A 26,259-nucleotide genomic window follows, 5' to 3' on the forward strand; every position below is an offset into this window, starting at 1 on the left:
CATGGCGCTTTACCAAAGAAGCAATGGGTATAGTCCCTGTTCTAAGAAAACTGCAATCAAAACCTTTTATCCGCAGTCACAGAAGTGTTTTGGGAGACACATCACTGCTGCCCTGCCTTGGCTGGCCCTTATTTACCTGGATTTTGTTTGTTTCTGACAGGGTGGAGGTTTGAAGGCTTGCATAGGTTCAAAAAATATTAACATGCAGTGTTAATGAGAACCTCTCCCTCCCCGCCGCCCCTGGAGAAGAGGTAGATGAAATAAACAAGATGAACAATAACAGCAAACACAGACACACAGTTAGGAAGAACATCCTCACAAGGGCACTGGCAGGAATGCAGAGCCAGACAATCACAGGAAGGTCCTAACATGCCTACAGTGTATACATGTTTGCTCAACAGGGGTGCAAAAGCACGTTCATTTGCATTACCTCATCAGCTAGCCTTCTACCCTTGTCCCAAACGGCAACACAGGGGTGGGAGTGGAAGAACTTTTGCTAAGGGGACCCTTTGGGAGCCAACCTTCCCCGTGCCTCTGAGGGACGTGGAAGTGTTTCGTCTCAGTGGCATTGCTGACATTCCAGTGGGCTTGGCAACATGGCAAGAACTGCAGGAGAAGGGAACCTCTAAGAGCATAGGCGGAGAGGAAGGCTGGAAGGGCTGGCAAGCTGAGGGCACAGGGGGCCAGACGCCATGCCTTGGCTATGGCAGTGTTTTCTTGAGATAAGGGAGGCCTATTCACGCTCGCTCCATAGCTGAGGCAGCAGCCGAAACTTTGCGTCTGACTTGACCTTCCATTGTAGCTTGGTGACGCTAGCAGACGATGGAGTGCCGTGATCCAACCTTTCCCACAACAGCTCCCCATAACCTCCCTCAAAGGGACACCCCTTAAAATATAAAAATATAATATAAAAAATTGTGCATTCGTGATGATTTGTGCTCATGATGGTTAACAGGATGGGTCTATGTGATCCAGCTTTCTCTGTGGAAGTTTCAGGGTGGACACACTGCTCTATTTAAGTTCAGTACATGTCCTGGAGCTTCCTGCAGAATGGAAGCAAAGGAGCAACCAGGCCAGTTGGCAGAAAACCCTTGCAAGGCTGTTTGCCTCCTTGTGTGCCAGACAACATTCGCTACTGGCTTGACTTTGGAGTCCTCCAGACCGGGTAATCTGGAGCCCTCCAGAGCAAAGTGTGAGCCAGCAGCAGTTCTTTATCCATGTCCTGCAATTTAGGAATACAGTGGTACCTCAGGTTAAGAACTTAATTCGTTCTGGAGGTCTGTTCTTAACCTGAAACTGTTCTTAACCTGAGGTATCACTTTAGCTAATGGGGCCTCCTGCTGCCGCCGCTGCGCGATTTCTGTTCTCATCCTGAAGCAAAGTTCTTAACCCGAGGTACTATTTCTGGGTTAGCGGAGTCTGTAACCTGAAGCGTCTGTAACCCAAGTTACCACTGTAGCTCTTTTTAACTTCGTTAGTTGGGGAAAGCCAAGTGGCGTATCTACACGCAACAATCTTTTCTTATACCATTTTAACTCCCATGTCTTCCTCCAAAAGAATCATGGGGATTATAGAGCAATGAGGGTGCAAACATTCTGCTAGGTATCAGTAGCCACGCCCAATAGCCTCAGTTTCCGGTGTCCCCAAGGGGAGAATGACAAGGAAGCCAGTTCCAATCTGTAGTGTAGATGTGCCCAAAGAAATAGCTCATGCATCCAAAAGACGACACATCACAAGTATGGTGTTGGGATTGTGTTCCTCAGACACATACACATATCAAATCCCTGATGTGTTTATACCAATGTGCCAGATCACAGCAAGGCCAAAGGGGTGGGGGTCTGTTTGAGAGGGTAGGCTTGGGCACTCTAAATAGTCAATACCAAAAATAAATGCCAGGTGTGCCAGGGAATAAATAAGGTTCTCCACCCTATAGATAAGGGGTTAGGGGGTCATTTTGGCACCTGCCCTTGCTAATGAATGATGGGAAGGGAAATTGACTCAAAGCAGCTCATTAAAATGTATATATAATTTTCCTCCAGGATCATAACAGCTGCTCATTCATTGTTTGCGATTTTAAAAATAAAGGCTTCTTGGCATGGGGTCTGGGAGGTGGAGGCAGCCCAGTGTCCTGCGAAGAGGTAGGAAAGCAGGGCAAGAAAGCAGCTAATTCAAGTACATGTTCATAGCTGGGTCTTTGCATTTATGCATTTTCCTTTCCAGTTCTCGAAAAAATGAGCAGGCACTTTGCTGGCAAGACAGAGCAGACACCCACACAACCCATTCAAAGCACTCTTACACCACTTCAGTGGCCTTGGCTTCCCCCAAAGAATCCTGGGGAACCGTAGTTTGCTAAGGGTGCTGAGAGTGCTTAGGGCACCTCTCACAGAGCTATAATTCCCAGCATCCTTTAACAAGCTACAGTTCCCAGGGCTCTTGGGGAGAAACCATGGCGAATAAGAGTGGCAGAAGAGTGCTTTAAATGTATGGTGTGGGTGTGACCAATCAAACCATGTAAATGTAGGGAAGAGGAAAGAGGGGTGCTCCAGAAGGTCCATACTCTGCACGCAAACTGCATGCAAAATATATTTATGTATGCATGGCTGTCTAGGCACCATGCATTCAAAACATGTTTAAGCATATGGCTTGCCGCAAAGAATTCTGGGAACTGTAGTTGACGATGCTGGGAACTGAAAGTCTGTGGCAGTGAACTATAGTGCCCAGGACTCCTTGGGGAAGTCAAGGGCTTTAAATGTGCTTTAATGGTAGGGCTGTGTTGACTCTGCAATGAATTGGGATGCTTTATTCCATGGGCTTTGTCCCAATGCTGAGTTTGGAGTCTTCACAGAATGGCGTAACAAGCAACACTGGCATTACCGCATTGTGTGTGAGGCCATTCCAGCCACATCACAGCAGGGTGAAGCAGGTTTCCTTGCCATTATTGATCCAAATGATTGGGATGGTGGAGCACCACGGGTTCAGCCATGCCCACAAATCCAGTGTGAATCAGTGACGTCCCATGCCAGGGGACAAGTAACTCCTGCTGGTTATGAGTGGAAGATACCACCCTGCCTTGGGATCCTGTTCATCTCTGGTACGATGCTGGCTCCCCTCTTTGAGACCTACCACACTTTAGAAAACAATTGTTTTATTATCCATCACTGTGCCATCAGTCATTCCCCATCACTGCTTTCCTGGGCACCCCCATCCCTCCCTGTCTGGGATGAGATTAGAAGCAAGTGACTCACAGGACAAGAGGCTTCCACAGTTCACCCTTCATCTCTTACCTGCTGACAAAGACTTTTTGTGACTTGAGAGAGAGAAAGCACCCTCCTCCCCACTTCTCCTCACCCTTCCTTGCTTCTCTGCCTGTGATTCAGATTGTAGCTGCTGTTCTCCTGCTTCCTCCCCCGCTCCTTGTGGGGATCCGGTGTTTCCCCCCCACGCCTCTGCCACTTTTGGCACATCAGCCATGGCAAAGAAAGACAACATTCCACAGAAGCTGCCCCCAGATAATTGGCCCAAAAAATATGGAATCAATTGAATTAAAATAAAGAATATTAAAGGCATAGGAAAACTTACTTGGCCACAACATTAAAAATGGCATAGAAGGGAAGAGGAAGAAGGAATGTGGTGGTCTCAGTTGCCCTTTGCCAAATCTCTGAGTTAGTGGACTTGCTTTTTTTACTTTTCAGGGAGGAACCTGGGCTGGTGAGAAACTCCCAGCCATTGCATAGCTTCACACAAGGTATCTTCACTTGGGGATTTGCTTATAGAGGTCGCAGGTCCTTTAACTGACAGGTCCTTTAATTGACCTGTAATTTATTTTCATAGCCAAGGAGGAAATATGAACGTGGAGAAGTGTCCCTAATTAAAGAACTCTTATTTCAATCCTTGAAGAGGACGTTCTGAGTGGATTTCACAATTTGCAGCAAGAAGAGTGATGCCAAAATGAGACCAGATAGTAAATTACATCCCAGAGTTCAAATACTATAAGGGAGGGAGACAAACCTCTCTCCACCTGCTTTCTCCACAACATGCATTGTTTTGCACATCTCTGTCACGTCCCCTTTGACTTGCCCTGTCTCCATACTAAAAGGTCCTTAATGCTGCCACTTTTCCTCATAGAGGAGTTGCTCCATCCCCTTCATCACGGCAAAGGTGGTCCACCCTCTGATACCACACACAGAAGACCCTGCTTTGGTCTTGAGGGGAAACAATGTTGCGGGAGCAGTTCAGTGCATCGGTCATGCAAGTCTGATGCACCTGCATCATGCAAAAAGCCAATGTGTAGAAATGCACAGGGGCAAACATAGCTTCACGGACAACCCAGGACTGTGATATTCAAGGCTAGTGTGCACTGGCAGGGTCATGCGCATGGTCCAGAATTAGAAGTGGGCGCAGGCGGAAGCTGGAGTGAAAGGCTCTCTGTTTGACAGCAATCTACCCCACATGCAGCGCTGGTGCCTCCTGACATTTACCCACCCCCTCCAAGCCAGCCCACCTCTAGCTTGCAAACAAGAGGCACAAAACACTGGAAATCCCCTCTGCCTCATCATGTGGGGAGGAGGTGGTCTTCCTAGTGTGATCTCACCCTCTTTTGTGTTAATGTGTTGGATTAGTGGCAAAGTGGGCCGGCGGAGGGGGAGGGGAGGGGAATGACGGGCAGGAAACCAAGAACACATCAGACGCACTATATTTAGAGGCTTTTATTCAGCTGAGGACAATATTCCTTGATTTCACATTGTTTAGGAGAGGGCAGAGGGCAGGAGCGCTATTGAAACCCTTTGTCTTCAGAGATGCCACTTTGTCTGGGTCCGTTGAGGGGGGGCGGGGGGGACTTGTTAACCTGCTCAGACGCGGGAGCTTTTGTTTTGCTTTGTTAGAGAAGATAACCTATTCTGGGTGCCGGAGGGGCAGAGAAATATTGTGTGGGTGATGGTGATGTGGTACCTGTCTGGAGACAGCTGACACACTGCTCTCCATTTTCAAGTGCGGAATCAATTAAGAACGACCTCCTGTCACTTATATGGCTAAGGTTAATTGTTATTACCTTTCAGTGGGGAGAGGGCATCAGCAGAGGTGTTCAGCTGTAGGCTGAATACAGCATGACAAATGCTGCTGGAGTTATGGCATTGTGCAAGGATGTCTGGAAGCAAATAGAAGAAAAGTCCCAGTCACTGGGGTTTTCCACAGGCAATAGGTAAAGGTAAAGGGACCCCTGGCCATTAGGTCCAGTCGCGGACGACTCTGGGGTTGCAGTGCTCATCTCACTTTACTGGCCGAGGAAGCCTGTGTTTGTCTGCAGACAGCTTCCGGGTCATGTGGCCAGCATGGCTAAGCTGCTTCTGGCAAACCAGAGCAGCGCACGGAAACACTGTTTACCTTCCCACCAGAGTGGTACCTATTTATCTACTTGCACTTTGACGTGCTTTTGAACTGCTAGGTTGGCAGGAGCAGGGATCGAAAAACAGGAGCTCACCCCGTCATGGGGATTCGAACCGCCAACCTTCTGATCAGTAAGCCCTAGGCTCTGTGGTTTCATCCACAGCGCCACCCGCGTGTAATATCTCACAGCAAAAATGTTATCACGTGGACCGATTTGTAGGCGCTATGCTCATTGCCACTAGACAATTCTTAATTGGATGTTTATTTATTCATTTAATATTTTGCTCCAGGAGATGCAGCCTATGACGGCTCGTTCAACCATGTAAAATAATCATCGCAACATGGGTTATATAGGGCCCAAATGCCGCCAAATAAAAAGCATGCCTTTAAAAGATGGGGGGAATGGGGGGGGGACTCTCAGGAAAAGCCACAGGAACTGTGTGGCCGGTGGCCACCTCAGCTCATGGCATGCAAAATGCAAGCTGGAAAAATCAAACACCATGAAAAACAGAAGGTGGAGCAACAGGATCTCCCTCAACTCAAGGGAAGGGAGCAAAAGACTACACAGAAAATGATGCTGAGAAGGGTCAGTAGAAAACCACAAATGCCCAGCACAGCTTTCATCAGCCTAGTGCTGTCCAGCTGTTTTGGACTGCAATTCCCATCAGCGCCAACCAGGAAATTGTTGTCCAAAATAGCTGGAGGGCACCAGATTGGTGAAGAGGCTGCCCTGCTTCCAGGGAGAGAGAGGGGGGCCCACTTCATAGCTGGTGCCACATGGCTCTCAATGGGTGCAAGTCATTGTGACAGCTTGCCTGACTCCTTTCTCTGTTTGCCTATATAGATTTCAGGCGCATGGTTGGAGCAGGGATTGTGGGAGAGTGCTATGTATTGCGTGAGCATGGTCTGCACCTGTGTAGCACTCAATAAGCTAGTGCAGAGGGATTTGAGGGTATCATTCCAGCTTCAGGATTTGTAGGCAGGACTAAATCCTAAGAAGTCAATAGCCATTCTCCACTCCTACCCCCTGCCCTGTGCTATTATACAGAGACGATATTGGGCTAACTGCATGCAGAGCCACTCTCCCAAAATGACTTATCAAAGTATGAGGACTTTAATGCCAGGATGGTAAAACACATGGCTCGCCAATACAGAGTATATGGCCAAGCATAATTTCAGCATATCCCACCCTCCAGCTTATTTGCAGCTATTATACCAACACTGGAGAATGCCCAGTGCAGTTCTTACCAGACTTCTCATGAAAGGAAACAGAGGTGAAATTATTGCAATGGTAGAAAGTGCTGAATCTGCCTCTGGCCTGACCCATACAAACTTGCAAGCCATCTTTCTTGGTGGGTGAGCACCAGATTTTTCTCTTCTATCACACTGATTTGTTATGTTGCATGAAGCGTGCTTCCCTCCCAGTTTTAAAATATGGGGAAGCATTCAAACAATCCCCAACTGAGTCCATACTGGTAAAGTTCAGCAAAAGCTGCACCACACCGTTCTGTGTAACTCGGTTCAAACACTCTCGAACTGGGCTCTTCCTCTGCTGCCTGACACCCCACCCCCTGCTCTAACCTCCCTCTTACCACAGGTTTACACATTATGTGGGATGCGGGTGGCACTGTGGTCTACACCATTGAGCCTCTTGGGCTTGCTGATCGGAAGGTTGGCGGTTCAAATCCCAATGACAGGGTGAGCTCCTGTTGCTCTGTCCCAGCTCCTGCCAACCTAGCAGTTTGAAAGCACACCAGTGCAAGTAGATAAATAGGTACCTCTGCTATGGGAAAAAGTGTTTCCATGCGATCTCATTTCCGTCATGGTGTCCTGTTGCACCACAACCAGTTTAGTCATGCTGGCCACAGGACCCAGAAAGCTGTCTGTGGCAAACGGCGGCTCCCTCGGCCTGAAAAGCGAGATGAGCACTGCACCCCATAGTTTCCTTTGACTGGACTTAACCATCCAGGGGTCCTTTACCTTTACCTTACACATTATGATCACCTTATGAAAATCACATGAAACTGCTCCATGTGGCAAGCTTTTGATGTGCAATGACTCATTAGGTGATTTCCCCCGTGGCCCAATGTTTGCTCATAACGAGATGCTGAAAATCACCCAGTCTGATGTAGATAAATGGCTCACCTGATGGCCAGTCCCCCTGCTGATATTTTTGAAACTACCTTGGTTTAATGGCGGCAATGATGATGTATAAAACTGGCCCTAAAAGATTCAACGCTGACCCCCAGTATGTGGCAAGAGCTAAAAGTGAAAGGAGCAAGATCAATCATGTTGCGACACCTGAAGCACTAAAAGGCTTGTTATAGCATGAGCCACATGTGGTGTGGTATGGGATGTGCAAACTGAGAGTGCTTCAGCCTGCAGAAGTGCACACGAAGGCAGTGCAAAACCTTTGTGGACCAGAGGCCGTACATGTTGCCAGTGTGGTATAGTAGTTAAGAGCGGTAGACTCGTAATCTGGTGAACTGGGTTCGCGTCTCTGCTCCTCCACATGCAACTGCTTAGGTGACCTTGGGCTAGTCATACTTCTTTGAAGTCTCTCAGTCCCACTCAGTCCCTCTCAGTGTTTGTTGTGGGGGAGGAAGGGAAAGGAGAATGTCAGCCGCTTTGAGACTCCTTCGGGTAGTGATAAAGTGGGATATCAAATCCAAACTCTTCTTCTTCTTCTGACATCCCCGTGCCCCCTGTAGAACAGAAACACAGAATGCAGTGCTGGCTAAGTGAGGCCCATGAACGATCCTGGGCCCCCAGCAAATGCACAGCCCTCCCTTGTCAGCCGGTGGTGAAAACCCTGAATAACCCCCTGAAAAGTGGGGGGGGGGAGAGAGAGAAGAACCCTGGAAAGTGACCCCATCAGATGTCGTATGCAAACTGGTGCCTGGTCAAAAATCAGCTTGGGGGGAGGCAGCCTGTTAGTTCCCTTTTACCCGAGTATTTACCTGAGTGCTTGGTGACTCCCAAAATTCAAGAGCAATTTATTTCCCCCCTTCCTTAGATCTGAGATGCAAGACAGGCCTGGAGTGAAGTGGGGTTCGCTACGTGCAAGGATGGATGGATGGATGGTGGTGGGAATGCAACGGGCTTTTGATTTTCACATCTCTTTATTTTACCTCATGAGTCATGTCATCATGTTCTCAGGCGCTGAGTAACTGCCGGGTCTATTTTTACTCTTGTTCAGCAGGCTTCCTTTCCTCAGCGGCTGCTGCGTGAAGAGGTGAAGGACAGGAGAATGGTGAGTTGGGGGAAACGGACGGGTTATAAGAGATGGGGTTGGGTGATGGGTGGAAAGGGGGGGGAGAGCTGAAGGTGTTTCCCACCCTCCTCAAATTAGGGAGGGAAATATGTTTATTATCCCCAAAGAACAGGGTGTGATGTGTTATATATCATAAATAGACATATATATTGTTATATTGGTGGTAGCATGAAAGAGGGTAGGGGGAGATATTCCTTTTCCAGTGCTATTTGGTACTTTGGAAAAATAAAGAAGGAAAACAGGACATCCCCCCCATCAAAACAGGAAAGAGGTGATGGAGGGGGGAGAAGGGGGGTGTACCCATCATCAAATGCAGGAAAAGAGTTCCATAATGTCCTGAAGCCAGAGAGAGAGAGAGAGAAATGAATGGAGTGATGTGCATGTGTGTCTTCGTACAGGGGAAGGGTTTTTAATCCCCAGCTCATAAAAATACACAGGCATCAGCGCACATCAGCTCACCCCACACCCCTCCAGTGACAGCCTTAATTTCCCCTATGCTTTCACTTAGGAAGGAGACTTACGAAGCAATCCTGCGTTCCAGTTTTGTCGAAGGGGGGTGGGGAAATACGTTACTGTTTTGCCCGTGGAATGACCGCCATCTCCTATGCGTGCTCAGCTTGGAAAAGAAGGGGGAAACGCACCACTAACACCCCCCCAAGGGCACAGAAAGAGCAGGCACCCCCACCTTGAAACACCGCCAAAGCCCACCATCAGGGCAAGGGGACACACCCCCTGCACGCCATGGCATCACAAAACAATGCCCCCACTCTGTCACCTCCATAATGATCTTCATAATAACCAATTGGGTTGAAACACATGTGGTTTTCAACACATTTTGTTATCTGTTGTCATATAATTATTTCAGTCAGGCCTTGATTCAAATAACAAGTCAAATTTTTTGTTGCATTATCTTTGTAATTTGATCTATTTTTATCTGTTTTGACCACATTTCTATTTTTGCTTTGGATTAAAGTTGTACTTTATTTTCCTATAATATTTAGAAGTGTTTTTTTTTAAAAAAGAAACTTTAAAAAAATCCTACCCCATTTAATTTTGGAGTCTGGCTTTGCAGGTTGGGGTCAACATAGCCTGTTTTGATCATTCTGCCAGAGTGATAGGCAAACCTACAGGCTTTATCTGTTGTGCTGGTGGCAGTTCTGCGGGAGTCACAGGGCTGCCACCTAACCTGATGTCCTGTCCCTCCCTCAGCTGGAATAACTTGAATATTATGTCCTTAGGTTGCAACGCTATACACACCTATCTGGAAGTCTCATTAGACTTAATAGGGCTACCCTCTGAGTTGTTATTCATAAGACTGCATGGTAAGGCAGAAGAGTCAAGTTGACCCATCATGGATCAGGTGCTCCTTAGAGAACTCTTCAGCCATCCAAGGGGTCTAGTAATCAAAGCTACTAAAGAGTGCATCTTTTCATTACTTCCAATGCATTCCAATGATAAAGCAGGGATTCTCATCCACTTTAGTGACTGTATGCAACCAGAGGATGTTATTTCTAGGTCAATTAATGCAGAGTTCGGAGGTGTGCCAACTCTGCTGGTGGCATGTCATGCACTCAGGTCCTGCTTTTGGGCTTTCCATAGGCATCTGGTCGGCCACTGTGATAACAGGAAGCTGGGCTAGATGGGTCATTGGCCAGGGCTCTTCCGATGTTCTTCTGCAGCAAATCTCCACCTAGGTGGAAAATCTCCACCTAGGTGGCATCTTGCTCGGTATCTTTATAATCCTTTGATACCTGAAAAGACTGAGCTCAAATGTCTTTTTTATGCTTCCAGTTCCTAGAATTCAGCATAGTCTATTCAAATGCAAAGCACCCTTTAATTCTCTAATCCACTATGTCAACACGCCCCTGCTTTATGCCTAAAATGCTGCCTTTGGGCTACAGTTTCCCAAACACGGTCACCCTGGCCTAGGCTAATGGAGCAATCATTTCCATGAAAAATGGTTTGCCATGCATCATTTGGGTATAATTCTTGCAACAATCCTGCAATTCTTCATATGTTGCAAAGGGAGGTGGGGGCTGAAGCTGCAAGAGATTGGCTTGCCTATACAGCCACCTAATGAGTTTATTACAGAGGGGAAATTCAAAGCAGCAAGATCTTCCTGATTTGTAGATCAGTCTCTTAGCCACTCTGCTATAATGGCACTCTATGAGCCATAGATGTGGAACCATAGGACTTGCTCCCAAAGCCAGTGGAAGAACCCACCTAGATTAAGCCAAAGGCCTACCTAGTCTAAGGTTACCAGATTTTTTCCAAAGAATCCAGGGACACTTTTTTAAAAAAAGAGAAAAAAAAGTTATTTAAAAAAAAATATTAAGAAGTAATATCTTCTCTTCTGTGGTCTCCTCTGTTGTGTGGCTTTCTTCTGGGCCCGGCCTGCTCTCTTGGAGCGCTAGCTGCCATGGAGTAGGCTCAGGTCGGGCCTGGGCTCAGCCTCGTGTCCTTGCCCTCCCAGTGCTTTCCTCTCTTCCTTGGCGGCGGCAGCCGCGTGGCAAGGTCAGGGCTCCCCTCTTTTTTCTCCTTCCTCTTTCTCTCTGTTCCTTCTCCTCTCCTCCTTCTCTCTGCTACGGCTCCAGGGTTTTCCTGGCCCTGGAGAGCTGCTGGGCAGTCGGCTGGGTGGCCGGGCGCTCTTGCTCCCGGCTCGATTTAGGTCACGGGGTGTGTGTGTGTCAGCGGTTCCCCCAGTTGACGCTCCGGGTGTCCCCGGTTCCCCCTCGGTAGTGGGGGCGGTAGTCTCAGCAGCCCGTAGCCAGCCTGGTAGTGCAGTTGGCTCTGGCTGGCTTCAGGAGCTGCTCATTGCCATGGCGCCCGCCATTTTGCCTCACTAGAAGTCCCCATATGATGTGTCTTGTGCCGTTGAACCAATCACGCAACATTCATTCCCTACTAATAAATCCACAACACTTAAAATATAAATCCGGGGACATTAAATGAAATCCGGGGACATTCCGGGGACGGAATTTGTCCGGGGACAGATTTGTAAATCCAGGGACTGTCCCCAGACAATGGGTACATCTGGTAACCATAACCATAACCTAGTCTAGCATCCTGTTTCACACAGTGTTCAAACCGCTGACCTCCCTTGATGCCTTATGAGACATCAAGTAGCTCAAACAAAGCATGCAAGCCAAGTTCTATGGATTTCTTAAATTTTAATTTCTGGCAGTGGAGCTGTGGTTCTCTCCTAATTGAAAGGCAGAGGAAGCCACTGCAGCTTATGGTGCCATTAGCTTCAAAAAGAGGATTAGGCTTTAAAATGGATGGCTTTAAAAGAGAAGACAAATTCAAGGAGGATAAGGATATCAACAAGCCACACAATGGCTATGTTCTCCCTCCACCTTCAGAGCCGGCATGTCTCTGAATCCCAGCAGGTAGGCAGTGTGCTGTTGTGCTCATGTCCTGCTTGCAGGTTTCCCATGGACATCTGGTTGGCCACTGTGAGAAGAGGATGCAGTAGGACTGCATTCATAAGGACTGGCTTTATAGCAAGTTACTCAAAGCAGCCATTCATGCACAAGCAAGCTCCTCTTTCTCCGCCTCATTTCTCAATCTGCAATACAGGGATGTAGCCCTCCATATGTTGCTGGACCCCAGCTCCCAGTAGCCCTAGTCAACAGAGCCAATGGCCTGGGGAGATGGAGTCACAGTCCAACAGCGTCTAGAGAGCCCCGGGTTCCCCACCCCCATTGTAAGGATTACTGAGGCACTGAATGTAAAGCAGCAGCATTAAAAAAACACACACTAAGTACAGTAAATGCTCTGCTCTGGTAGGAAACACGCTCTGCACACAAGTTCAAGCAGCTTGAAGTATTCACCTTTAGTTTGGGGAAAAAATAGATCAAAGCAAGCATGCAAGAACATTTTAAGGTGTCAATGAAAACCAACCTTAGTTGGAGAATGATGATGGGGGAGAACCAGGCGAGTGTCCAGTAGTTTGGCACCATTTCTCCTGGTTCACTGAGGAGAATGTATGTAAGTAGGGAGGTCTGGGAACCTCCTTGCATAGTGTCTATCCATGTCATTTGCACACTTCACTTAAGAACAACTCAAGCTGATGTTTTGGTCTCAATAACCCTGCAAAATAGGAGATGGTGAAAGGCACTGACCTGTCTAAGGACACCCAATGAGATGGCAGTTGAGCAAGGATTTGAACTTGGTCTTCCCATCCAAAGCCCAGCTCTGTGGCACTCCACAAGGTACCCTCCAAGAGAGCCACTACTAGACATTATCTGGCTGCCTCCCTCCCTCCCTCCACCTTGTCCAAATCTGGCCTGGAAACCTTCTAAAGATTTCTCAGGGAAAGACAATCCGTTCCCTTCCCATGTTAAATAAATACGGTAGTTACTGAAATCTTTAAAAGCCTTTGAATATTATTTACTTCTGGCCTCATCCAGTGCTATAGGTGGATAGTCTTGTTTCCAAACATCCTTTTCCTCATTGTCTGAAAAATCAGCTTCTCTACAGCCATGCTTCTAAAAATTCCTCTCAGCATCATCCACGTGTAAATAAATAACCTTCTTCCCATCTCAGCTCCCACGTAATTAAACCGGATTTGGAGAAGACAGTGTGCCAAGGGCTCAAAAATGTAACCTGAGATTTCCTATATTCTTGTGTCACAAGTGCCACTTTTAAATTTGTCCTGGACTCTACACATGCTCCATGTGATACGTACATAAAAGGAACTTCAGAGGACGTCCCACCACAGAACATACTTTTTCCTTAGGGACAAGACTGGTGTGGAGCCTGAGGGCCTCCATGTGTTGTTGGACTTCAGCCCCCAACAGCTCTAGTTAGCATGATCATTGGCCAGGGATGATGGGAGTTGTAGTTCAACCAAGTATGGAGGGTTACAAGTTCCCTAACCCCAATGGCCAATTGTGAACTAATGTTAGTTGAAAAAACATGCCTAGATGATCCAAGGGTGTATGGGTGTTAGGGGAGGGGTAGTACATCTGGTGGGGGACATACATCATTATTCTTTTGGGGTAGTTTGTCCACCTTTGGTCCCCAGCATGCACTCAGTTCTCACCTGTGGCTCTTAGAAACGGCTTTGTCTGGCCAGCTAAATGAGGTGATGGTAGTGGATGGGTCTCAACTCCTCGGTGAGTTAGGAACTTCCCCCATGTGCAAAAACAGGATTGGGAGATTGAGTGAATAAGACCAATAGTGAGTCCAACAGAAAAAAAGGAGGTTTCTGCACAAGCTGTAGAGGGAAGTGAGGGGCAGATGGGGCAGTCTCCTTCTAGAAGAAGGAAGACTCTGGTCCTTAACCTTGCAGGATATCTCTGGGAGAAGAAAAGGCTAAGGAGTAAACCTTACACAAATCCAGAGTGGAGTCCCTAAGACTGTTGGATGGCGCCTTGTACGCCTCCTTCCAGCAACTGCTACAAGCCAAGCTGGTGCCAAATGTATTGCTCTGCTTTCTTTTGGACCACATCAGTGAGGCCGAAAGGGGGTCTTGTAGTCTGAGCAGCCCAGGACCTCCATACCACACACTGACCAGGCTTGCGACCCAGAGAGGTCACTTCAGTGCTGCTAACACAGTGGTTTGGTTTCACTCCCAGAAGCGCACTCCATTGTCTCTCAAGACAGACGGATGCCAACTGTTGATGATCCAACAGCACAAAGCTATGCATACCTAGTAAGTCCCACTAAATTCAACAGGGTTTACTCAGTGGTAAGTGCACATGGAGCTGCAGCCTAAAGGAACAGTAAAGGTATAGGTAAATGGCCCCTAGATAGTTAGGTCCAGTCAAAGGGGCCCTAGTCTAAAATGGTAGGGTTATTAGCACCTGTTACAGTACAAGTAATGTAGCCACTATGATAATTGATTTGGCCCAGAAATTTACCAAATGAACAAAATATACCAATTGTACATACATGTGAAAGGCGTATTGCCTTGACTTTCAGCTACATGCGTCATTAGCACATATTAAAAAGGGTTAGGCTCTTTAGGCAGTGCTCCCACTGATTTCAATGGAACGTCCAAGCAATCACACAGTGGATTATTAAAATATACACAATATCAGTGCTATTTTTCTGGGGGTACGCAGGGGTACTCATACCCCTAAACAATTGGTGAATCTTTTGTCCATTTACTGTATTTATTTTTCCCATTTTGAACTATAAAATGGTGATTTTCTTGAGTCAAAATGAGAGTACCCCTAAACATTTTTTTAGGGGGGAAAAAGCACTGCACAATATACTACTTTTCCTTCAGAATGCTCAAAGCAGTATAATAATAATAAATAAATAAATAATCTATAATAAAAAACATCAAAGTCCACAGGTTTATTTTTCAAAGTCCATATAAAAGGAATTGGCATGCACACTCATTTTTACATTCCTCAAAACTGTAATTCAATTTTATCATCCCTTTTCTGTAAAATATATAATGAACACTGCTTACAGAAAACCAGCCAGTAAACATGTAATAAAACAGTACAATACAAACAGCATTACTAAAATCTCCAAAAAGAAAACAACACCTACAATAGTTGCTCCCACAGGCATTCAAATTTAATGTTTCTTCTCATCTCTAATCTGTAAAGTATGTTTCAGATCCAGAGACCCTGTTATACTAGTGTTAAAAGATACATAAAAGCTTCTTCAAACTATCAGTATTTTGCTGGAGGGATCTAGGAGTCTTGGTTGACCACAAACTTGACATGAGCCAACAGTGTGACGCGACAGCTAAAAAAGCCAATGCAATTCTGGGCTGCATCAATAGGAGTATAGCATCTAGATCAAGGGAAGTAATAGTGCCACTGTATTCTGCTCTGGTCAGACCTCACCTGGAGTACTGTGTCCAGTTCTGGGCACCACAATTCAAGAAGGACACTGACAAACTGGAACAGGTCCAGAGGAGGGCAACCAAAATGGTCAAAGGCCTGGAAATGATGCCTTATGAGGAACGGCTAAGGGAGCTGGGCATGTTTAGCCTGGAGAAGAGGAGGTTAAGGGGTGATATGATAGCCATGTTCAAATATATAAAAGGATGTCACATAGAGGAGGGAGAAAGGTTGTTTTCTGCTGCTCCAGAGAAGCGGACACAGAGCAATGGATCCAAACTACAAGAAAGAAGATTCCACCTAAACATTAGGAAGAACTTCCTGACAGTAAGAGCTGTTCGACAGTGGAATTTGCTGCCAAGGAGTGTGGTGGAGTCTCCTCCTTTGGAGGTCTTTAAGCAGAGGCTTGACAACCATATGTCAGGAGTGCTCTGATGGTGTTTCCTGCTTGGCAGGGGGTTGGACTCGATGGCCCTTGTGGTCTCTTCCAACTCTATGATTCTATGATTCTATTCTATGATTCTATAAGCATGTATTCAAGATTTAAGTTTCCACATTTAAAGTGGATTAAGGTGCTCCATTTCCGTAGTGAAACAAAACCACTTAAAAAAAAACAACCAGGCTTTTTGAGTTTTGGAAAATAATGGGGAAATGAATTGCAAAGTGTGGGGTGAATGAATACAGTGGTACCCTGGTTCCCGAAGGGCTTAGTTGTCGAATAAATCGGCTCCCGAATGCCGCAAACCCAGAAGCAAGTGTTCCGGTTTGCGAACGTTTTTCAGAAGCCGAATGTCCAACACGGCTTCAGATTGAGTGCAGGAAGCTCCTGCGGCCAATCGGAAGTCGTGCCTTGGTTTTTGAATGGTTTCAGGAGTCGAACAGACTCCCAGAATGGATTAAATTCAAGAACCAAGGTACCACTGCAATGGTAAGTGACAAGCAGATCAGGATATCTATGTCAGAGGCAGTTACAGATAGGTAGCCATGTAGGTCTGTCATAGTCAAAATAAAAAAATTCCTTCCAGTAGCACCTTAAAGACCAACTAAGTTAGTTCTTGGTATGAGCTTTCATGTGCATGCATACTTCTTCAGATACACTGAAACAGAAGTTGCCAGATCCTTCTATATAGTGAGAAGGTGGGGAGGGGTATTACTCAGAAGGGTGGTGGGAATGGGAGATTGGCAGATAGCTGAGATGAGCCTGTTGACGACTCTTAACGACTGCAATAGGTCTTACAGGAAAAGGCAAGGGGTGAGAAGGTGAAAAATGGCTTAGTCATGTATAATGAGATAAGAATCCAATGTCTTTGTTCAGACCAGGTCTCTCCATGGTTTTAAGTTTGGTAATGAGTTGCAATTCAGCAGCTTCTCTTTCCAGTCTATTTCTATGTCAGAGGCAATATCTGATGGGTAGAGTAGTGTTGCACTCATGCCCAGCTTGCAGACTGCCCACACGCATTTGGCTGGCCACTGTGAGAACAGGATGCTGGACTAGAGGGGCTAGTGGCCTGACCCAGCAGGCTCTTCTTGTGTCCTTACAGAAGAATGCTCATTGTCGTAAACCTGGTTTACAAACAAATCAGAACAAATGCTCAGTGAAGACTGGATATAATAGAACTGGCTATAATGCAAAATTTGGTGAGAGATATACATGTTTTGTAAATCATTGCCACATGAATTTGGGATATAACCGGCTTCAGAGACATTTATTTTGGCAATTAATTATTTATGTAAATTCTATGGATTATGATTTATTTGGAAAATAAAATATAATGATGATCTTAAAAAAACATAGACCAGACATAACCTAACTTGCACATAAGCCTTCTGCAAGCATATTGGGATGAATGCTGAACAAACAGGCCGTCTAGAGGGGCCTGGAGGGCTGCAGTCTGTGTAATTTGGCCTTCAGAACTTGTTAGGAAAGTATGCTAAGGACTGCAGCTAATGATTCCCTAGCAATCCTCCTCTCCCAAGTTGGGTTAACTTGTCAGAAGGTGACAATGAGCAGGACAGAATGATAGAATCAAGAGCTGGATGGTTTTATCCCACAAGGGGACTTGGTGGATTAGGTACCTCTTCAAGAACCCAGCTGGGGGATCTTAATGACAGCAGGGTTAAGACTTATCAAGGCCTTGGAGAGCCACAGCTAGTCAGAATAGGCAGCAATGGGCTGGACAAACCAACGGTCTGACTCCATGAAAGTTGGCTACATGTGTTCAAAGAAAAAGCACTCATCAACCCTTATCCCCTCTAGCCTGTCCCATCATCTAAGACAGTGTTCCCCAACCTTGGGCCTCCAGCTGTTTTTGGACTACAACTCCCATCATCCCTCGCTAGCAAGACCAGTGGTCAAGGATGATGGGAATTGTAGTCCAAAAACAGCTGGAGGCCCAAGGTTGGGGAACACTGATCTAAGATCACAAGAAGAGCCTGCTGATCAGGCCAATGGCCCATCTAGTCCAGTGGGGAACCAGCAAGCAAGATTTAGGCACAAGAGCCCTCTTCCTGCCTGTGGTTTCCCACAACTGGTATTCAGCAGCATTGCTGCCTCCAACTGTGGAGGCAGAACATAGCCTTGAAGGCTAGTAGCCATAAATAGCCCTCAGCTCCATGGATTTGGCCAACCCTCTTTTAAGTCCATCTAGGGTAGTGGCCATCACTGCCTCCTGTCACTTCTGCATTTTCTTGTGACATAGTTCTCCAGGAACACAGGAAGTGACCTTGCACTGAGTCACATCATTGGACCATTGAGCCGAGCATTTGTCTACATTGGCTGGCAGTAGTTCTCCAGGGTTTCAGGCAGGAGTCTCTCTAGGTCTCCCTGGGTATTGAACCTGGGACCTTCTGCATGCAACAGCAAATGCTGCACTGCTGAGCCATGGCTCTGTTAGGTAATCGATATAAAAGAGGGCCTGGGGATGCATGTATCCAGTTCAGCTATGCATGGTAATGTAAATCTTTGAATCCTGAGGCTGTACTGGATTATGTGGAATCACAATGGAGCCTTTAAGGAAATGAATGGCTAAGCCAGTCTGCCAGACAATGGCAGAGCCTCAGGGGATGCCTTGATGGGTCTTGGGGCACCACACAGATAGCAGACTCAACGTTCTGACTGTAATGAAATTCTGGTCTTGGTGGCTGAGTGCCTGTCACAGCTGATACAGAGGCAGGCTGTCAGCTTTAGCATGAGATGTCTGTGCTCTGCTTAATTTTTGCACTGTAAAGTATTTCTAAATCCCAGAGGTATAAAGCTGAAATTAGAGCATGCTCTATAATCCAACATGTGTCTGACTATATCTCTGTGACAGAAAAAGAGAATGAGGTAGCTGTGTCATTCTCTAACATGTGTGAGCTGTCTGGATGGGGTATGTGTGGGCTTTTCTGGCTAAGAGGATGTTGGTGCATCTATATAGCTTTATGGTGCTTTTATTTAAAACAGAACTGAGGAGGCACTCTTGGACTAAAAAACCCCCACCAACCCTCCCTGCAACCACCTCATAACCTATTTCCTCCCAGCAAAAAACACTTCCTTGTTGAATCCTTGATTACATCAACCCCAAAAGGGGTGAAGAAATGATAACAGTGAAATGACTCAAGAGACAAAGGGAAGTGTGGGAGCAACCCCTACGCTTACAGTGAGGTTTCCTCAAAGCAAGGGGAGGTGTAATCCTGACCCCTTGTCTCCTGCACCTGTGTCAAGATAGCATCTTACCCAACTTTTTCTGCAAAAAAGCACTCAAACACTAAGGCTGCGCACACTCCTGATTACTCTGCACCCAGTGCGCTCCAGTTGCTGGTTTCTGAAGCCATGTGCATAGACTTGAGCCCCAATCCACATCAATCCTGTAGTGTCTTGAGAAATACTGCTTTCTGGTGCATTCCCGCCTCCCCAGCTTTGATTCAGTTTGAAAACATAAGCCATTTGAAGACATCCACACACACCCTCTGCTCACTGGCGTGCACATCCGACGACTTGGAAACTCATCCAATCGTACTGTTCCATATGATGATGTGGAAATGTGATTTGAAGCACGGATGGCAGGGGTAATGACTTCACTGTGTTTTAAGCCAGTAATGTGTACACAACCCAACACCAGGGCAAAGGATCACCCCAAGGAGCCACAAGGTGGCTTTACATCAGGAATGGAGAAGCTGTGGCCAGGAGTGAGGGGTGTTGTGGTCAAGCATCTGGAGCACCACTGGTTCCCCATCACTCAGTCTCATGGGCCATTTGTGCAAAGCCTAGAAAACTTCTGCAAGGCAAGGCATGTTAAAGACTCAAGAGGTGGTCCTCAGAAGGGGGGAATGGCAGGGCAAGGAATGATTCTGCTTTAAAAGAGAAATGAAGTGGCTGGCAGCAGCCACCACAGATGCATGAGGCTTCCAACTGATCCCCTGCAGCACTGACACAGTGCCCCTCCCCAGCTGCAGGATCCTTTGTGTGTTTGTGTCTATGCATGCACAACATGCATTGGGACGCGGGTGGCGCTGTGAGTAAAACCTCAGCGCCTAGGACTTGCCGATCGTATGGTCGGCGGTTCGAATCCCCGCGGCGGGGTGACCTCCCGTCGTTCGGTCCCAGCTCCTGCCCACCTAGCAGTTCGAAAGCACCCTCAAGTGCAAGTAGATAAATAGGTGCCGCTTTATAGCGGGGAGGTAAATGGCGTTTCCGTGTGCTGTGCTGGTGCCGGCTCGCCAGAGCAGCTTCGTCACGCTGGCCACATGACCCGGAAGTGTCTTCGGACAGCGCCGGCTCCCGGCCTCTAGAGTGAGATGAGCGCACAACCCTAGAGACGGTCACGACTGGCCCGTACGGGCAGGGGTACCTTTACCTTTACCTATGCACAACATAGTGCAAATTCCACATATGGGACGTGCACTAGACCACCCCTGAAATGGCAATAACCTGCAGGAAACCCCTGGCTCATTCAGAAGTGATGTGATTACATTTGCTCAAGTGTGCTGAGTTGGGGTGGCTGAACATGCAGAAAGTGTTCAGACTAGTGCATCTGACTGTGGGTGATCTACATCTGATTTCGCCACTGCATATTCCTCTTCTGTCTCTCCAATGTCCTTACTCTCCTTGACCTTAATCAGCCTTTGACCTTCCCACTCTGAATTCCTACCTTGATCACCTAATGTAGTCATTACACTGTAATCATCGAAGTTATGTGTAGATGAGGTCTGCTCTGGAAACAGCTTTTTTCAAACAGGTATCAGAAAATAGCCATCACCACTCTAGGTCTTGCATGCGGCGGGGCCACAGCTCAATGGGGCACCTACACTTGATATGTGGAAGGTCCCAGTTCAATCAAAGGCACGTCTGGGTGGAAAAATCTAGACGAGCACTTTAGGCAACCTTTTGGGGGCTGCATTTCCTTGTGGGGTCATCTCTTAGTGGAAAGGACCAGACCTGCCCCATAATCTCGTTCTTGTGTGCTCACAAATACCAACACTTCAGCCTTTCCTGTGGGCAAGGATTCTAAACAGTAGGGCTAGGAAAAACCTTTGCTTGAGAAGCAATTGCCAATCAGAGCACACAATGCTCAGCTAGATGGACCAATGGTCTGACTCAGTAAAAAGGCAACTTCATTTGCCTGAGACGCAGGATTAGCAGAGCAGGGTCTTGAAGCTTTGCCAAATGGGGTAGATTTAAAGAGATGTGACTGGTACGACTTTTCTATACATGGATGCACAACTGGAGTAGAGAAAATATCACGATAAACATGCCCTGGTTTAAGTGGGGGAAATGGTGTTATTATTTCAAAAGAAAATGATGACTCTGTCTTGCTCTCACCTATTAACTAATTGCCCCTACTTCCCTCAGCAAATATCTGCTGGCTCAACTTTCCAAAGCTTGGATGTTTATTACATTGTGGAAATTACTATGCAACAAACTGCCTTCCAGCACTGAAAGTAATGCCAAGTGCCAACCTTTGCAGGGATCTTGTTGTAACAACTTTTAAAGATTTCTTTGGCTCTCTTCTCCATTAGTATGCAGATCAAAGATATTAAAAATTCTCTCTTCCTTCAGAACCACTGAGGTGGCAGGGCTGAAAGAACACAAATTAATCTTGTCTTTTAAAAAAAGTAGGAGCTTCAAGAGAGAATACTAGGTGCCAAGAGCATTTAACACAACCATGTTCTGATGAGAGCTACCCACCCTCTCTTAATCACAATTTTCCCAGGTCAGATTCACCTCTTTGAAAACAAACATTTGCTGTGTTTGTTATTGAAGATCTTTTTAAAATCTGGAGTGCTGAATTTCCACACCCCTCTCTCTTTGATTCACAGCCAAGAGAGGAGTTCCTGCAAGACCCGTCTCCACCCCTTTCTTGCTCTTCTCTTATAAAAGAAGGAACAACTGAACTGCTAGCACCTTATTTTCTCACAGGCTAAAATCCAGATTCATGCTAGCTCTCTCCCTGGTGCTGTCTCTCCTCCCACCAGAGCTTACCGTACCTTTTTCTTTCTTGCTGCAACAAGAATACAAGAGATCAGCAGCAGCAATTCCAGTCTGGAGACTTAGCAAGACTTAACACACACAGAGGCTGCTTCTCCAGAGCTATTTCTTCACCTGTCTGCAAACATAACAACTCAAGCCTCAAACTCTCACCAGACCAAAGCTACCAATGCTCTTTGGAAAGAAGCCTCCAGCAGAAATTTAACAGCGAAGAAGAGATTCAAACCGAAGGGAGCGGGAACTGTTTCAAGAAGTCAAACAAGAAAGAATGAGGGAAGTTTTTAACCTTTCGAAGCTTAAAAGATTTTGAAGGAATACTGCAAATAATTTTGCTTTTGCCAGCAGACACCTTTGTCCTTAAAAAAAGACCCTGATTTCATGCGGACTGCCAAATCAAGGGAAATGTTGAGAGACTTCTTGTAGAAAAGTTACAGGGTATGCAAGAGACCAACTCTGGAAGCGCAAGTTTTGATGGGGACATTTCCCCCATTTTATTCCTTCTACGTTCATACCTGTGCTTTCTCTCCCCTAAGGAGAAGGCAGAAAGGTAACCAGTAATTATTTTTTTCTTCAGAGCCTTTCAGAGATATCTTACCTAAGTAAGAGTGCATGTTATTTTTTTGGAGAACAAACGTTTGCACAGGAGAAATGAGAAAGCACAGGACCCCCTGTGTATGATACCACAGACTGTATCCCTTTCTCACCTCTGTGCCTGAACTCTAGGAACCTTATTTCTTTTCTTTTTTAAAAAAATAACCCACCTCTCCTTCAATGTGTCTGGAACTTCTGGGAATTGGAGTCGGCATGAATTTCGGAGTGCTCTTCGTGTGTTTCTGCTACCTGCCACTCGTCAGCAGCGAGGTGAGTAATTTATTGTATTTCCTTAAGAAATAAGAAAGGAACACCTACCTGGTGAACTTCAGACTTGTGATAAGTGTGTGAAAGCAAATGAGGGAGAACACTCTGCATAGGTGATTATCAGCAATGTATGTGTACAAAAGTGTTTAATGCGTGGAGGGGTTCCCTCCCCCATCAGGAAACTAACTTCCTTTTACTTGAAAGAAAGCCTCATTGGAAGAAATCCTATTTGCTAAGAAATACTTTGTTGAAACCAATGTTTAGGATTACAGCATTGCAGCACAATCCTATGCCTGTTTACCTGAAAGTTCCCACAAATTCAATGTGATATATGCCTCAGCAGATGTGAATTAAATTGCAGCCTTAATCTAATCAGTAGCCAAACAGAAAGTGTATTATTGAAGGAGGCTTGTGGGTTTCATTCCATGCAAACTTTTAATTACTTGAGCAACCTGCTTGAAAAAGTAACTTGCTCTTTACTGCCTTCCCTTTGGTGTTTAGGTTTTGTAGAGTCCTGATTACGCAGACCAAATCTTCAGATTATCCAGTTCATTCTATGTCCCAACACTGATATTACCATGTAAGATAACACACATTTATAAATACTTATCATTGTTCCAATGTTTTGATAGCCCCTCCAATAGTTTTAGGGAGTAAGAGTTCTTATTTGCAGTGCACTGTACCAACCCCTCTGCCTTGGTGGCTCATGAATTGGCATCTTAGGGATTTTTACAGGCTCCTCAAAGGTAAAGCAGCTCTTCCACAAAGAAACCATATCAGATTGCCCCAGAGGATCAGTGAGATAGGCCTTTGATGAAATCAGGCATTTCTACCTGGGAATTCTGCCCAGGTACCTGCTGCTGCAATGAGGGTGGGAAAGTCTCTGGTAGTTTATAGGAGTCTGCAGAATATTATCATACTGCCTGGGGGAGTCAGACTGAATTGGAAAGCGCAGAGAATTTCTCTCTCTCCCAGGATAAGAGGTCAGACCAAAGGGAGTTGGATATTGCAGTTTTGGCTGGCAGCTGAATTCCAACTGGGGTTTACTAGCGGAGGGCACGGTTTTCCAGCTGTTCCAAGTTGGAAACTGCCGCAGGAGGGATACTGTATCAGTTCCAAAGAAATGCCCAAGAGGAAAGAGAGGGAATGCAGAGACTTGAGCTAGGGAGCGGTTCTTAAAGGGCCCGTGCTGCTTTATTTCATTTTCACTTTGAAGAGACGCCTACCAGACCTACATTCCATGCGTTGGACACTGCAGAACAAACACCAGATTTACACCAGGTGGGACCCCAAGTCCTTTGTTTTGAGGGCCACCCCCTGGAGGTGGTGTATGGCTCATTTATCACTGGTTAGTTACCTCTCACTACCCTGACAGCTCAAGAGAGAAAAGGGGTTCGATTTTCTCAACCGTTTCACCCTCCGGGATAAATGGCAAAGTGAGGTTTCCTGTTGTGAATACAAAAGAACCCGGCGCGGTAAAATATTCCAGGTTAATGAACGCAGGGCACAAGGCTGCTGTGATCTCAAGCATGCGCTCGTTAGTCAACCTACCGAGGTAACTTAAGGTCCTTGTTTTAGCGAGCATGTGCAGAGTAACATATCCAGAGGGGTCTGGAAACACGCAGCAGGTTGTTAGGGGAATGCATCGCTTGCCGGGAGGCAGGACTGCTTCGGTCCGGAGCCAGAGAAGGAAAAGAGCAGGAACTCGGAGCAGGGGGCGTCCTAATCCTGCAGTCATGTTATTTGCAGAGGAAGCCGGAGCATGGCACAGGCAAGCATCAGCAAACTCGACGCGGTTCCACGCCGCCCTTTCCAAATAGGAAGCAGGAAAGGGGGGGTGTCAAAGGGGTTAGGGGGGCCATACCAAGGCTTAATTTGTGCCAAAGCTCACCAGCTGAGGAAGGCAGCGCCTGAGAGCTTCCAAAAAACAAAAACAAAAAACCACACCAGAAAACAAAAGCAGCTCTGAGCATGGGCAGAGTTGCCTTCCCCCCCCCCCCAAGCCACCACGGCGCGCCACTTCGTTTCAGGGCTGCAGCCTCGACTTCCCACGCCAGATGGGCTTGGCTTATCAGCGCCGCTCATTTTATATTTTAAGTAAATAACATTAAGTGCCTGCTCCTCTGGAGGTGGGGGGGGGAGGAGTGTGGCGTTTGGGAGCCAAGGCTTGGGAAGCAGCCAAGCCTCAGGTTGTTGTGCCCACAAACCTGCGCGAAGAATTCTCCTTTTGTTCTCTCTGGGAGAGCGCGCGAGGGAGGCAGGGGGGAGGAGGAGGAGGAGGCGCGTCACGCGCTCCCCCCGCCCCGCCCCCCGCCGTCCGGGCCTGCCAATCCCGCCCCGAGGGGGTCGCCAGAAGCAGGGGGATCAGGAGCGCGCGCGCCAGCCCCCCGCCCGCCCCGTCCCCGGGCGCAGCGCCCGCCGGCAGCTCACCTTTGTCTGCGGAGGGCGGCGCGCGCCCTGCTCCTGCTACGCCAGGCTCCTTCTCGCTTTCCCGACCCAAAGCAACACGCCGGCGGGAGGGGAAGGGCTTTCCCTGCACGGGGAGGTCTTCGCAAGGCAACGGTAGCCGGGGCGGCCCGTGTGTCCTGCACGCTTCTTGCTCTCCCGCTGTCCTCGGGACCGGCTCGAAGGCGTTTTGTTGCCTGAGGCCAAGGGGGCCGGTGCTATCCTGAGTCCAGCTAGGCCTTTTGCACAGACCTCACAGGAGCGCAGTACTGACCTTTGGAGAGGTGCACAGTTTTATACATTTTGGTTTGCATCTTATGTTTCGAATAATATCTGACTTTTCTATTTCGACATCTCCTTGTGACATTGCAGTTAGCATTTTCGGGGGGGGGGGGGTTACGTGTGGAAGTGGTTAGGCTTGCCCAGGGTGAAAAATTGGCACCGGCAATTCCCTGAGGTGGCACAGCAAATTGTGACATAGATAGGCACCCATATTATACTCAAGAAGGGGAAATGCCCCAACAGCATTTCTTAGGAGAAAGCAAGCAAGCAAGCAATAATTAACAATTTGCTGCCTTTTCATAACACCGAAAAGGTAGAGTCCTCTGTGCAATGGTAAGAGTGAGCCTGCCTCTCCTTGCTCTCCTGCTGCTTGTGGGTATGTTCATTTTTGCTTTGCAGGCTGATCTGGGTGGTTTTTAGTTAGTCCCCTACCCCACCAAAGAAGCTCCAGCACTCCAACAGTGTCATGGAAGAAATTCAACTGGTGAAGCTTTTCTCAGCTTGAAAGTGCGGGGGTAGGAAAACATTCTACCTGGCAAGTTGGTTTTGCCTGTGGTGCATCTGCAAAAATAAATGGAGGCCAGTACTGGAGAGAGTTGGGTTTGGATTTGAGAAGGTTTGAGCTCAAATTTGAGAAGGTCTAAGTTAAGTTCCCGTTGAGCCATGATGTTCTTTTAAGTGACCTTGGGCTAGTCAGTATTTATCCTCGTCACAAAGTAGCAGCAAGGGTGAACTCCATG

At 47.0% G+C, this 26,259-nt stretch overlaps 1 protein-coding gene and 1 long non-coding RNA gene across 5 annotated transcripts in view; one reads left to right on the forward strand and one right to left on the reverse strand.

Annotated features, from left to right (window-relative positions):
- Positions 1–4,735: 4,735 nt before the first annotated feature.
- On the reverse strand, positions 4,736–25,656 carry LOC309542500. The gene is made up of 3 exons (XR_014224261.1): positions 25,223–25,656; positions 8,517–8,608; positions 4,736–8,090 (listed from the first exon to the last, which is right to left on the reverse strand). It is a non-coding gene; the product is annotated as an uncharacterized lncRNA (long non-coding RNA).
- Positions 8,531–26,259, forward strand: part of PDGFB (platelet derived growth factor subunit B) — a 49,418-nt gene continuing 31,689 nt past the window's right edge. For 3 of the 4 annotated variants that reach the window (XM_082241322.1, XM_082241323.1, XM_082241324.1), the window contains exons 1-2: positions 8,531–8,638; positions 21,766–22,795. In XM_082241322.1, coding sequence (XP_082097448.1) covers positions 22,706–22,795 — 90 coding nt within the window. In that variant the 5' untranslated portion in view covers positions 8,531–8,638; positions 21,766–22,705. The remainder of the gene's footprint in view (positions 8,639–21,765; positions 22,796–26,259) is intronic. The other variant, XM_082241325.1, reaches the window with a different exon arrangement.

The sequence above is a fragment of the Podarcis vaucheri genome (assembly GCF_965113315.1).
Source record: "Podarcis vaucheri genome assembly, chromosome: 10".
NCBI classification, from domain to species: domain Eukaryota; kingdom Metazoa; phylum Chordata; class Lepidosauria; order Squamata; family Lacertidae; genus Podarcis; species Podarcis vaucheri.